This window comes from Dermochelys coriacea, chromosome 8 (genome assembly GCF_009764565.3).
Source record: "Dermochelys coriacea isolate rDerCor1 chromosome 8, rDerCor1.pri.v4, whole genome shotgun sequence".
Classification (NCBI taxonomy): domain Eukaryota; kingdom Metazoa; phylum Chordata; order Testudines; family Dermochelyidae; genus Dermochelys; species Dermochelys coriacea.
In genome coordinates this window covers 12,549,478-12,563,547 of record NC_050075.1, presented here as the reverse complement: position 1 = coordinate 12,563,547, position 14,070 = coordinate 12,549,478, and the positions used below count along the sequence as shown (strand labels likewise).

The 14,070-nt window shown below is 41.8% G+C and overlaps 2 protein-coding genes across 8 annotated transcripts in view; one reads left to right on the top strand and one right to left on the bottom strand.

The window, feature by feature from the left end:
• The window catches only part of JADE2 (jade family PHD finger 2), a 167,908-nt gene that overhangs the window by 86,652 nt on the left and 67,186 nt on the right, over positions 1 to 14,070 (top strand). For all 7 annotated transcript variants that reach the window (XM_043490812.1, XM_038412220.2, XM_038412219.2 and 4 more), the window contains one exon: positions 2,278 to 2,447. In XM_043490812.1, coding sequence (XP_043346747.1) covers positions 2,278 to 2,447 — 170 coding nt within the window. The remainder of the gene's footprint in view (positions 1 to 2,277; positions 2,448 to 14,070) is intronic.
• On the bottom strand, positions 4,054 to 4,711 carry LOC119859731 (40S ribosomal protein S7-like). Its single transcript, XM_038412223.2, is given in 2 exon segments — positions 4,054 to 4,374; positions 4,377 to 4,711. Coding segments are annotated over 2 exon segments (579 nt in total). The 5' UTR covers positions 4,702 to 4,711; the 3' UTR covers positions 4,054 to 4,120.

Sequence of the window (14,070 nt, the reverse complement as noted above, 5' to 3'; positions counted from 1 at the left end):
GCACTAGCCTACCACGCACTAACGGTCTCCGTGGACCCTGCTGACGCACACTAACAGTTTTAAAGAGGATTAGATCAAAGTGCATTAACAAATTGTTAATGAGCATCAGCAGGGTCTGCATGCACAGTTATCTCATAACAGGCTAGTGCAGGGTAGATTCACACCCCACCTTTCCTCAAACTAAATGTTTGTCTAGACAAGCCCTAAGGGACTTGCCCAAGGAGTCTGTGGCAGAGCTGCGATCTGCACCCTGCTTCAAGAGTTCCAACTCAGTGCCTTAACCAGCAGACCATCCTTCCAATCATAGATCAATTTCAGATGCCCTCACCCCTCGTGAGGCAAGTAAGCATTGTTATCCCTATTTACTGATTGGGAAACAAAAGACAGAGTGGGTAAGAGACATGCCCAAGCTCATGCAGCAAGTTAGCAGCAGAACCAGAAATACAGCTCATACCTCCTGAAGCCTAGTGCTTGCTCTAACCACTAGGAAAAGCAACACGCTTGTGGATCGTGCTTTACTGTACATTTGGAAAAGCATAGCCTCTCCAGTACCTGAAAACCAAACACTTAGCAAAGTCGAATGTGGATATTTTTCTGTTTTCACATTATTTTTCTTTTGAAAGACATTAAAACCATCCCCCACTTTTCCTCCCTACCAATAAGCACAAATGGGTTGTTTTGGTACAGTGTCCTGTTTACCCTGGCACATCCTTCTCTTTCTCATCTGATGGCAATCACCCCACCCGGATTGCAAGCAGTGCAAAGTATTTTTTTACAGCAGCAGCATCTGACTCTTTAAACACCTTCCTTGACCCACCGCTTTAAGCAGCTGAGTTGTTATCCTGGAGGTTCTTTAATCCTTTTTATTTTAAGGAAATGAAAATTAGTGATGTGTAATTGCTCACTGGTGGTTTCTTTACCTCAGTTTGGGCTGTCTTGTATACCATCTGCTTCTCAGTTAGAGGCAATGCCAAGGTATATGGAGAGGGAGTCAATCTATGCCCTGTTCATGCTGTTACAGCTCCTGGGACACACCTAAAAAGATGCAGGGCAAACATCCTTCTACATTAATCACTGCTTATGCAAATACATCAATTAAAAACACACCTACAATGGCAACGACCCCTATGGGTTGATAGATAACCAAGAAGGTTTAGCATCCTGTCAAAATAGCCAGCATCTCTCAGGGTCTCCCACGATGCCACATGTTCCTTTTAGTGGAGTGCAACTGTGGCTCCTGATGCAATGTTAAACCATTGCCTATACCACTGTATATTAGTCCATTAAAGGGTAGAAAAAGAGATTGCACTTCCCATGGTGCCCACACAGTACGAGCTTTTGCCACGAAGGCGCATTCTGTCCTAAGAGTGTCTGCAATATGGGTCACTTGAACGTTGAGATTTGCTGCGAGGTCGGGGTGAAACACACTGGGTTTTGCCTCTGTGCTGAACATTCACTGTCCTTCTCAGTTGTGAAGCTGTTGCTACATGAATAGGGACCCTGGTGTTTACAAAGACCTACATCTAGTGTCAACACATGAGCATTTTTCTTCCTGTAAGTTAGGCCTGGTCTGCACAGATTGTGTCACAATATAACTGTGTCAGTTAGGTGCTTTTTATCGAAATTGTTCTACTGGTGGAACCCCTAACAATATAAAAGTGCTTCAGCCAGTGGAGCTTACTCCCCTTCTCATCGCAGGAATATGCTATACCAGTATATGGACTTTTATACCGGTATAACTGTGGCCATGCTAGGTGGGGTTCACCCCAACTTGATGGACGTAGTTAAAGCAGTGCAACATTTATGTGCAGGCTGGATCTTCATCTTTTCAAATGTATTTTGTTAGTGTCTAAAAAATCATGGAGCTTTCATAAGCGACTTGTGATTTGGGGGGGCCTCAATTTTGAGGACCCAACTTGAGACACCAGATTTTCATAGGGTGGTTGCTAAGCACTGTCTAAGCATCATGCCTTCTGCATGGCTGAAGTCAGGCCTCCAAATCTGAAGCACCCAAAATCACTAGTCAGTTTTGAAAATTTAGGTGTGTGCGTAAGAACCTTGATCTTGCCAACACTTATGACCAAGCTTACCTTTAAGCATGTCAGTAGCCCCGTTGACTTGGATGGGACTGCTTGTGATGGGAATGCTTAAAGTTAAGCACGTGCATAAGTGTTGGCAGGATCAGGGCATTAGTGATAAATAGTTTGTGGTCAGGTTTCTAATGATAAATTCTTTACTACGGCAGCTCTTTCTTATGCTCTCTTTTTCTTCTCCTAGGATTACGCCCCTGCTAGAGCAGTCTTCTCCACAGGTTTCCCCAAGCAGTCTGTCTCTCTCTGAGATTTCGGAGGTCAACAGGACATGCTCACAAGGAATGAGCCGCTACAACCTGGATGAGATTGATGCTTGCTGGCTGGAGCTTGTGAACATGGAGTTCAGGGAGATGGGTAGGTGCTGCTGTTATTTCTCTGCTTGCCGGGGAGCACACTGAGCTGGTATTATGCCTTATTAATTATGAAAACAAAAAAGGTTGAGGCCTTCAGTGCTACTTTCACCCAGTAGAGCAGGGGTTCTCAAACTGGGAGTCATGATTTATTAGCCTCAGAGGGTCACGAGATGGTTACGTGGGGATCATGAGCTGTCAGCCCCGGCGTCGCCAATATAAAAAGTTTGAGAACCACTGCAGTAGAGCCAGGAGGCTGATTTACAGAACAGATAACAAAATCCAGACTCCCACTGCTGCGCTTTAACTCCATGCCCATCTCTAGCTTCATCTCCATACTGCTCCCCAAAGCACTGTACTGCAGGAAGTGCCCCGTGGCCAGGAGAGGAAAAGGAAAGGTACCACACCGACATCTACTCCTGTTCCCGTGACTCTCTCCAAAATCACAAAGGCCCCGCTCAACTGTCTTCTTGCCAAACTGACAGATGGAGTCAGAGGAAAGCAATGGCATTATTTCTGTCAAAATATATAGAGCTGAGGAATATCGGTTATGGGGTGCCTTTCGTTTTCCAGTTGTCTGCATATGGCACAGCATGGTATTGCTAGCATAACTGTAGCTTTTTATCTCTGCACATTTTAATCCATTTCAGTTAAACAGAAGTAAGTGGGATTGGGAGTTAGCCCATTAGTGTTTATGATGTTGAGGTGGGCAAACTTGTTAGCACTGAAACTGGGTTTTAGTTACTATGGAGCAACTTTCCAACCCTGGCTGAGTAAGGGTTACTGTGTTGTGATTACAACGACTAAGCTAAGAATAGCAGACTACTAGTAATTTAAGTATAAACATTCAGCTTTTCACAACAGTGGTTGGAATTTACTGACATAAAGTGCTACTCCCAAAGACAGTGGTCTGCAAGGGAGGGACTAGATGTGATATAAAACACCTTAATAAACAGAATCATACATTGCTTATTAGGAAAGACATATTCAAACGTACAGTTCATGAGCTAAATTCTGCATTGATCAGTACCCTGTGAGAACCTCTTTATTGCAGTGGAATCACACAGAATGTAAATTAACGCAGAATTTGGCTCCATATATTTGCTGACCTTCTGCATTCTTGTTTTCAGTGAATCTCTTCTCCTTTCACTGACTAAAGTTTTATTAGCCATATTTTGCTATCATTATCACCATGCATATAAGAGAATTCTAGAGGTATTTTTGGAGCCTGGTTAACTATGTTAAACATTCATTGCCTCTCCCACAGCTTCATTAGTGAATCACAGACAACCTAGCCCATCTTAGCAGCTTCAGCCCTGTAGGTATCACACCCTGTTTTCGCCACAGGTTTTGAAACATCAGTGATTTTGGCCAGGTCTTTGCACTAAGTAAACAACACAGCCATAGGAATTGTACCAATCAGCACTAGCCTGAAATGTTGCTGTCTGTCTTCAAAGGAATCAAACTTCCTATCACTCCACAGATGAAGCTTCTGTTTCTGAGAAATCACATTCTGCATCTTTTCTGACTCTGATGGATTGTTAGTGTCATCAGTCTTTACACCCTCTTTTGAGCTTGGTTGCTGTGCAAAGTGTGCTTGCTGCCAATGAAATAGGGTTTTTTTTGTTTTGTTTTGTTTTTTAACAATTAAACTGTTTATTCAGTCATTCTTGCACTTTACAGCTGGAATTCTGGGAACTCAAAAATAACATCTTTGCCAGTGAGCTTCTTGTAGATACCAGAAAATGTTTCCACCTTGTGTTCAACATTATTCTGTTGTGCTTTGTCCAAATGGACCTTTATGAGTCTGCTGCCGTCTAGTTTCACGCGGAATCTCATGTCGTTTTCACTAGGGAAGACCAGATCTTTGAGAATGGCATCATGCACTGCAGTAAATGTGCGGCTCCTGGGACGCTTTTGCTTGTTTTTTTATGGCTTTTCCTTGTTGGTTTGCGCAAAATTCTTCTCTGAGCAATGAACACCACATGCTTGCCGCTGAATTTTTTCTCCAGCTCACGAACTAATCGGACCTGGATCTTCTGGAAAGATTTCAGCTGAGGAACTGGTACAAAGATTGTGATTGCTTTTCTACCACCCCCTACTTCAATTTCCTTAGCTGTTGTGATGTTCAAGTCTCTCAGCTGAGCTTTTAAATCAGAGTACGTCTCCAACTCCAGGAGAGCCTGGGAAATGCCAGACTCGAATTCATCTGGCTTTTCACCATTGGGCTTCACAATCGTTGCGCTAGAACTGAACATGGCCTTTCTCTCTCAGTTGTATTCCACTTCCGATTCCTTCTTGTAAGTGTTTCAAGGGCTCATAGAAGGTCAACGGCCAGAGATTTGGCTGCTCCAAGAATCAGTTTGGTTGAGTTAAATCAGACTCACTTTATTATTTCTTGCATAATGACAGGTTTCAGAGTAGCAGGCGTTTTTAGTCTGTGTCCGCAAAAAGAAAAGGAGGACTTGTGGCACCTTAGAGACTAACACATTTATTTTATGCTTTATGCTCAAATAAATTTGTTAGTCTCTAAGGTGCCACAAGTCCTCCTTTTCTTTTTATTATTTCTGTAAAGCATCAGGTTATAAATCCATTGTCTTAAAGGATTTTCAGCTGCCACATTAACTGTTAACTTGCAAGACTGAGATGAGAACACTGGTTTCACAGCTTGGGGAGGAAAGGGGTCTGAGGTGCTAGCACAGCACCACAAGCAAACTGGGTCTCTTGCATAACCAGAAGTTGCTTGTTATCTTTAATCTTGCATCTTCCAAATTTTAGTATTTTAGATTAGATAGATTGTTTTACCAATTGAAATGCAATAAGATATATGTTGAATTTAAAAGCCAGAGATTAGGAAAGGGAGCTGCCTGTTGCAATAGTACATAGTGTAGATATTATTATAGTATCTTATTTTTATATTGCCAAAAAGCCCTTTTAGAGATCACATCCCAAACCTTCATCATTGTAGGAGTTTCTGTAGAGATGATGAAATATACTCCCCACATCCCTAAGGAGTGAGCCTGCTGCCTTTGCCACACCTCCAATCCTTGATGAACCAGACAATGGGAGAATTGGACTTGCTTGCATTGAGATGAAGAGTGATCCAGTGGGGCACTGATCTGGGAATCAGGAAATTGACACTGCCACTGACCATCTCTGTGACCTTGGGCAAGCTGCTTCACTTGGCTTCTGTGCATCATTGTGCCTTCTCTGACCCATTGTCTGTCTCGTTTATTCAGAGAGTAAGCTCTTTGGGGCAAGGACTGTCTCCTACTGTGTGTTTGCACAACACCTAGCATAATGGGGCCCTGATCTCACATGGGGCCTCTAAGTGCTGCTATAGTACCAATGATTAACAATAGTATTGAATCCACGGATTTCCAATTGTGGTAGTGCAAAGAAACCAGTAGCCCATCAGGCCAAATCAGCAATGTATTTTTGTTTTTAAAAAGGGCACAATAATTACTGTCTTAGCCTTTAATATTCTGGAGTGGGGCAGGGATTTGAAAATAGTATCTAGTCTGTGTATGTGATTTCCATGAGATCTACTGAGAATGTAGCTCTAGCATAAGGATTCTGCTGTCTCTCCCCTCTGTCCCAGGTCTGTATTAGAACTATGTCTAGGACATTTTTTCCAGTAATTTGAAAGGGAAATGTGGCATAGATTAATAATACATCCTCCAACACTGTGTGGGCACAAAAGTCTGTGTTGTCTTGAGGTTAATGCTCAGGATGGCAATTCATGGAGTTCTGCCATCTTCTACTGACTTAATGTATGACCATGGCCAAATCACTTAATCTTTCTGTGCTTGAGTTTCCCAATCTGTAAAGTGGGGATGGTAATGCTTACCTACTCTCAAAAGTGTTCCAATGCAATATATTAGTGCTTTGTGATCCTCATCTTGAGAGCACTATAGAGGTGCAAATTATTATTATGATCAGTCTAAAGTGATGGGTTTTATATGATCATGGAATAAAACAAAGCCAAACCATTGAAATAGGCAGGACTTAAAGCTTATGTAACAAATTTTCAGAATCCAAACAACAGTAACACTTTGTATGTGTACAGCATTTTTTCATCTGTAGGTCTCAAAGTATGGAGAGGTATACCAAAGGAGGATAAACAATTTTATCTCCATTTTACAGATGGGTCAGGTCACTCAGCAAGTCAATGGCAGAATAGAATTAGAAGCCAATTTCCTTCACCTCCTAGTAGAATGCCTAGTGCAGTAGATAGCAATGTGCATAGGCTGGCCTGGAGACAATCTGTCTTTGACATCTGCAATGTTAATATTCCCAGTGATTCATAATATACTGTGATTTCCAAACAAGCTTTGTTAAACTTCTGAATTGTCAACTCAGTCTTACTGGAGAATCGTAGCCTGTCCTCAAATTCAGAGAGCGTGGCCAAAGTCAGAAGATGTCCCTCAGAATAAGGAGACTTGCAAAAGTTTAAAACTGCACCTAGACTTGCAGCTAAATTTCTGTAACCAGAAATGTTATTAGGCTGTGCACAGGATGTGTCACATACAAAGAATTTAATGACAAAGAAAAAGGCAGCATGATCCAAAACTGATTTTTAGGGAATCACAGAAGGGAGAGACGGAAAATACCTATTAGATCATCTAGTCGGTTCCTCTGCCAGTGCAATATTGTTCCATATAGTGTATTCCCTAATGCCTTTTCCAGTCCTGTTTTAGATGACCCGAGAGAGGAGATTTGATTACTGAGATCAAATAAATCTTCCAAATAGCAAACAGCTATATGGGCACTTTCTGAGACAAGTAAGCAGCTTTCCTGAGAAACAAAAGATTATCAGTGTAAATGTAAAGTTTAGTAACTGATCACATAAAAAGCTTTAAGTCAGTTAAAAAAACTTTCCTTTGTCATGAGCACATGCCAGTAACCAGCTACTGTATCCTGTAAAAATATACTGTTTAAAGAGCTCCTAGCTTATAAAGATGAGCTCAACATTTAAGATGAGCTGAACAATTATTTGTTGCTGCTGCAATGTGAGGTAATAAAGAAAGTGGATCTAAAGTAATTTGGATCAGATATTGACCAAATTTATAAGTATAGGACATTATAGACAGCACAAGACCTTTCCTTTTAGGAAGAAGCCATGCCGCAAGTCTTTGGTTTTTTATTAAGATTTCACGCCGCACATTGTGATCTCCATTAAATTCAAAGCTATTGTAGGATTGTGGCTAGAGAGACTTCAAAGCCTCAGACTGAAAAGTCCCTTTGCCGTGATAGGCACTTCACACACACAGAATCCCAGAGAAATTGCTAAAAATGTTGATGCCTGAATCAGTCTTGCTGAAGGCAGAATGAACATTTTTAAGTATTCCTCGATATAATCCATACAGTATATGCTGCTTATATAAATTCACTGTGGACTTTACTCACTCAGGGCTCTACAGTGGGCACTTGAGGTGTTCTTGTTGTTTTATAGGAATAGCAAGAAGCACCTGGGTCAGATTTACTCCTGGTGTAGCAGGGATGGGGTAGAAGTTCATCGTAGTATGTGTAAGATATGTCTCTGTTATGATTAGAACATCTCAAGTCAATGGAGGTGAAGTCCATCTTAGTGGACATTGCTGGAATAAACTGAGGTCGGTGGAGTTGGTGCATTAGTTATCCCTTTGGGAGGGGCTGCAGAGATTAAATTGAGCGGGCATTTACTGAGCCACAGCTCTGCGTACAAGTGGTCTGAGTCCCCTGATCACTGCACTTGTACTAACGATAACAGCTGATTAGAGGCACTCCCAATAACTTCCTCACATTAGGCAAACACCTTTTCCCTTGAAATAGAACCATTGCACGGCAGATGGAACGGAGCATAAGGCTTTGGAGAAAGGTTCCCAGATATGCATTCAAAGTGGGGGCATGAAACAAAACAGTTGATTGGTCAGAGTCTATTCACTGAGCTTTCACTGCTGCACTGGGTAGTGAGCCTGCTACCTCATTTTTATGCTTCACTAGATATGATTTAATCATCAGTATTTTTAAGTGATATTATTGTCTCTTTTTGGATCTAAATCTGATTCTTGTAGATCCAGAAAGGAATATACTGTAGCCAGTCTTACATTCCTAACTAAGATATAGCTATATTGCTCTCTTTCTGAACCCTAAACAGTATGGAAGTCAAGTTAGCTACCTCAGAAGGAAGAAAACTGACTTGATGTTTTACAGGGTTTGAACTTGTGGCTCTAGGGAGTTTAAGGGTTATATTCTTGATGCTTAGACCACTAAGTCACTGCTCTATGTAAGAGTCACAGCTTGTGAGGTGTTAGCTGTGTGCTATATCTCATTAACATGCCATTGTCCCAGAGAACACCATTGTCTCAGAGACGGTGCAACAGCAGCAAGCAGGCCAGTGGTTAATTCTCATTCACATCAGGCCTTTCATCTGAGGATCTCACAGCCTTTCAGAAACCTTAGGTCTGAGTCTCCACTCACACAATTTTTACACTAGAGTAATTCTATTGACTTCAGTGGAGCTACTCCTGATTTACACTGGTGTGAGGGAGTGGAGAATCAACCCCAGCGGGTCTTGGGACAGCCCTGTGAAATAGCCAAGGTTTATTATCCCCCTTTACAGGGGGAAGGGGTTACACTCTGGGATAGTAGTGGAATCAGAAATAAAACTCTGGTCTCTTGACATACAGTTCCCTTCACTAACCACATCCCAGTGCTTCTGTCATTGGCTGTCTCCTGGGTCTTTTTCAGACCTCACTTACCCGGGTTCTACACTGACGTAACTCCATTGACTTCTCTGGTCTTAATCCTGATTTACCCTACAGCAGTACCAAGACCTCATTTTTATTTTGCTCATACCATTTGGGAGTGGGATTCTTCTGCATCTGTAGGCTGAAGATACCAAGGGGCTTTCTGTCCCCACAATGCAGTCTGTTTCACATACGCCGCTCCCGGTGGGATGTGTGGAGCCCTGTCCTTTTTGTAGTGGGTTCCATTTCCTTTAAATGACAGACTGACTTCCCCCTTTTAATTGCCTTCCCACCATCCTGCTGCCATAAGGGATTGTTAATGTGCAAAGGCTTTGACTGGAATCTTCTGCTAGTCATCTACTGTTAATGGCCATAATGGACTATTTACCCCTGTGTAATCCATATGGAGAGCTTCCCACGTTGTGTGGTTTCACAAAGATGTTCAGCTCTGCAGCTGAATCCAGGCTTGCAGTAGTTATTGTTAATCAGTTGAGAAAGCTTATCTCCATTAATAATTCAGGCTCTGTTTGTTTGGATTTTTGTTTTAGATAAATCTTGCCAGTTTGGGACTGCTTTATAACATATCTGTACGGCAGCCCACAAAAAACATTCCTGGGTACTGTGTGCGCGACTGAGAACATAAGCTCATTGCACAATCAGTTTAAGGGTGGACTTGTTTGATGCTAATAGAAAAACAGCAAATCCTCCACCACTTCCCATAATATTAACAGTTTACAAGTGAAGGACATTTAAGACACAGAGTGGATGCATATCTACAGTGTGGAAGTATCCTGAGAACAGATTTAGGGCCAGATGCTGGTCTTAGTTACATCAGTGTCAGTCTGGATTAACTCCATTGGTGTAATTGAGAACAAAATGTGGCTTTTCGTTATTTACTGTTCACGGCCAGCAGAGCAAATGCCATTTTGCAAATGGATTTGACTTCTTTTTTTATTTCAATTATTGGGATGGAATATTAATGATGATGATGCTATTAGGAACCTAAAGGCCACTGACTAAGTTTGTGGCCCCATTGTGCTAGGCACTGTACAAACACATAGTAAAAGACAGTCCCTGCCCTAAAGAGGTTGCAGTCTAAATAAAGAAGGCAGGCAAAATGTGGAAGGGGAAACAAACACACAGAGAGGTGTGGTAAATAAATAACTTGCTGGAGAATGGCAGAACCAGGATTAGAGTGCAGGTGGCCACACTCCAGTGACCTATCCACTAGTCAATACAGTTTCCACTTACACCTTTCCACCCAGATCCAATCAGTGAAGACCTGCGTGGGCTTATCTGAAAGCAGAAATGGCTCATAGACCTTTACTGGGCTGATTGTTTTATTTCCAGGCTGTCCATGAAAAAAGTTAGAAGGAGGAATCAGAGAGTCAGATTCCGATACTCTTATTCCGGTTCAGGAGCATCTTACTCCATGAGTAGTCTCATTAGCTACAGCCAGATTACTCAGGGAGTAATATACAATTGCATGTGAGTGAGGGTATCAGAATCTGTCCCAGAAATGGCAAAAGTTAGGCAGTGTGTCTCAAGGGAAGAAGAAAAAAAAGAAAAGAAAGATACTTAAAATGATAATCCAAACTAATTTTGTGTGAAAATAGCCTTGGCCTTTAAGCTTATCTCACCAAAGCCTGCTAGGGAATCTAGAAGTTTTTGCAGGTAGCTGTTCTATAAGCCATATGCAGAGGCGAAACACAGTGACCCCCCTGAAAATTAAAGCCTTAAATGATTTAACTCCTTACGGAGACAGAGATTGCAGGAGCACCCCTCTACTGTTACCTTACAAGTAGGTTAGTAGGATCTGTGGTCAACAGTGGAAATGTAGGTTTTAGCTCTCTTAGTTTTATTCATTTTCAGCATGATCTGTTTTTCTTTGTAGTTGTTTATTATTTACAGAAACTCTTCAAAATAATTGCTTCAGTTTCAAACAATATTCAGTCTTGCTGCTGCAAGGGATGAAATAGCTTTAGTCAGAAGTGCTCCAGGACACTCTGCAAGTGAAAAGCATTATTACAGAAAGACAGAAGATTATTAAGTGATTTCTAAAACACTCTGTCATCATCTGAAATTTGAGCAATAATTGATGTCAGTAGGTGGCATAAAGGGTGATAATTGGTTCCTGTAAATCTTTTAAGTGCATTAGCAGGATATGATTATAACAAAATACCTAGAAGTTTTACTGCACGTGTTAAGCTCATATGCAGATTGTATGCTTGTTATTTATTTTATTGGTCACATTATATATTAAATTTCCATTTATAAATGGTTAACATATGATGATGAGATATCGTAAGTATGTTGTAGAACATGGCTAGTTTGGGTTGTAGATTGTTATAAACACGTACGTGGAAGATCTTATTGACTGTTGTAAGCCATAGTTATAACCAATCTGTTCACCTGGTGGAGTCTATAACAGTCTATAACAATTGATTAATCAGTTATTAAAACATTTATTAATAATTAACCCTTTATAAAATGATACCTTAATATAAAATGTGAGCACTTTATTTGTTGATGTGTCTATACCATGCATCACAGCAGTATCTGAGCACCCCTGGGAGGGAAGGAAGTGTTGTTACTCCCCTTTTTACAAACAGGGAACTGAGGCACATAGAGATTATGTGACCTTCTTACAGTCACATGCTAATTTTGTGGCAGAGCCAGGAACAGAACCCATGACTCTTGACTCCAATGAGTGATGACCACATGGACAGTGGTCTGAGGTTTTCAACGCTGCCTGATTCATGTGTTATGTGAAGGGATAAATAATGCTTCCTTATTCACTTTCTCCACACCATTCGTGATTTTATAGACCTCTTATCATACCTCCCCTTAACTGTCTCTTTGCAAACTGAATGGTCCCAGTCTTTTCAGTCTCTCCTCATATGGAAGCTTAAAAGCTGTTCCATAGCCCTAATCATTTTTGGTGCTCTTCTCTGTACTTTTTCCAATTCTAATATATCTTTTCTGAGATAGGGCGACCAGAACTGCACGCAGTATTCAAGATGTGGACGTACCGTGGGTTTATATAGTGACATTATGATATTTTCTGTCTTATTATCTATCCCTTTCCTAATAGTTCCTAACATTCTGTTAGCTTTTTCATTGCTTGTTTGTTCCTAGCTATTTTGTCTCCAAATATACTCCATAGGGTGAAAGGGTTTATTGTTTCAGTAAATTGATTTTAGTAGGGTGCAGTTTTGTTGGAAATAAGTCTCAGTTTTGCAAAAGGTGGCTCCTCCTGCTAAATATTTTTGCCCCAGCATACCAAGTAAATTGAAACCAGAATATGGAAAGGTAGAGAATGTATTTTAGCAAAAGAATGTTACTGCTTCACATGCAGTGTATAAGGGAATGCGTCTAGTAGTTACTTCAGTGCCTGAGAAGCCTGAAGTTCTGAGTTCTGTTCCAGCATATGCTACCGACTTCCTGTGTGACTTGGATGAGTTACTTTACCTCTTAGACTCAGTTCCCCTATCTGTATAATTGAGCAAATAATATTTACCTATTTGCACACCCTTAATTAGTGTGTGTAAAACACTTTGAGAACTTCAGCTGAAAGATGCTACATCCCTGTAAGTGCAAAGTATTGTTATTCCAGGGTTTGTGGTGGCTGTTGTTAGTCATCACTCCAAGGGGCTCTCATCCCATTAGCCATGAGCCATTAGTACCTTTCTCCCACTTCCTTCAGAATCCGACAAGGAGGCTATGGCTGACCTCACAGTGAAGAGGTAGATTCAGTGCTACTTGTGGTTTGGCCTGTAGGGAATTGTATAAGAACTGGGCCTCTAGTCTCTCCACAGAAACTGGCTGTGTCATCTGAATCAGAAGCGTGGTAACCCACAGCACTGGGGCCTCCAGGATTTGACAGGGATGAGGCAAAAGGTTAATTCTAATAGAGGAACATGATGGGATCCTTAGGAATCAGTCAGTGGTGTAGATGACACCACAGTTATGTGGGTAGGGAGAAAATGAGGCTTTGTAGAATAGTTCCCTTTCAGAAGCCCAGAAGGCACATATACAAGGAATAGCCTCCTGTTAGGAGCCAGGTCCAAATAACAGGTATGTGTTGTCCTTTTTCTAAGTCATATCTGGAGACCTCCTGGAGTGAGTTATAGTCTGACAACTCCTCCACCTCGTCCGTTTCCTTCCTTCCCCTCTATGGAATGCTTAGTTTGACTGGGTACATGATACCCACTTTCTCCTCCTGGCCTGTGCAGTGGTGTCCCAATCTGGGAAGGAAGAGGCTATCAGCTTTACCTTTGATCGTGGACTGTCATAGGAGGATGTGGAAACTGTACTTTTTAACTTGCATAGGTTCTACAGCATCATCCCATCAGGAGGATGAGGTTTCTGTCACCGCAGAGAGGGACGGAGTATGGCCTCTGAGGGACATAGTCCATCTAGTAGAAGCACCGAACACTCCCCAGGATTCTGGGGATCTTTCCACAAGTTAATCCACACATATACCAGAGGAGGGCAGGATGTCTTGCCAGTGCCTACAGTAAGCTGTCATTTGAAGTGTCCTGCTGGCGATGGGACTGTGTAGGCATGGTAAGGGTCTGTATTTGCTGGGAGCATCAGATTAGGACAGCACTGAAGGCCTCTGTAAGATAATGCTGATGGGGCCATTCCTGTGGATTTGGAGGGGGAAGATGATGCTTCGCTGTCCTCCCACTGAATCCTCAGAGCCCCAAATCCATGAAGTTCCTGTAAAGGGAAAGGTTGTGCTTATCCTCATCTCCTGTCACTTCCACACATGCAGTCGATTCTGGCCATTTATGCAGGCTCCCTCCTGTCCACATGTATTTTAATAGGATGACTTGCCCCTGTATCTCTTACACTCAGGCAGTCAGTTAATGGCTAGGAAGCCCTGACAAG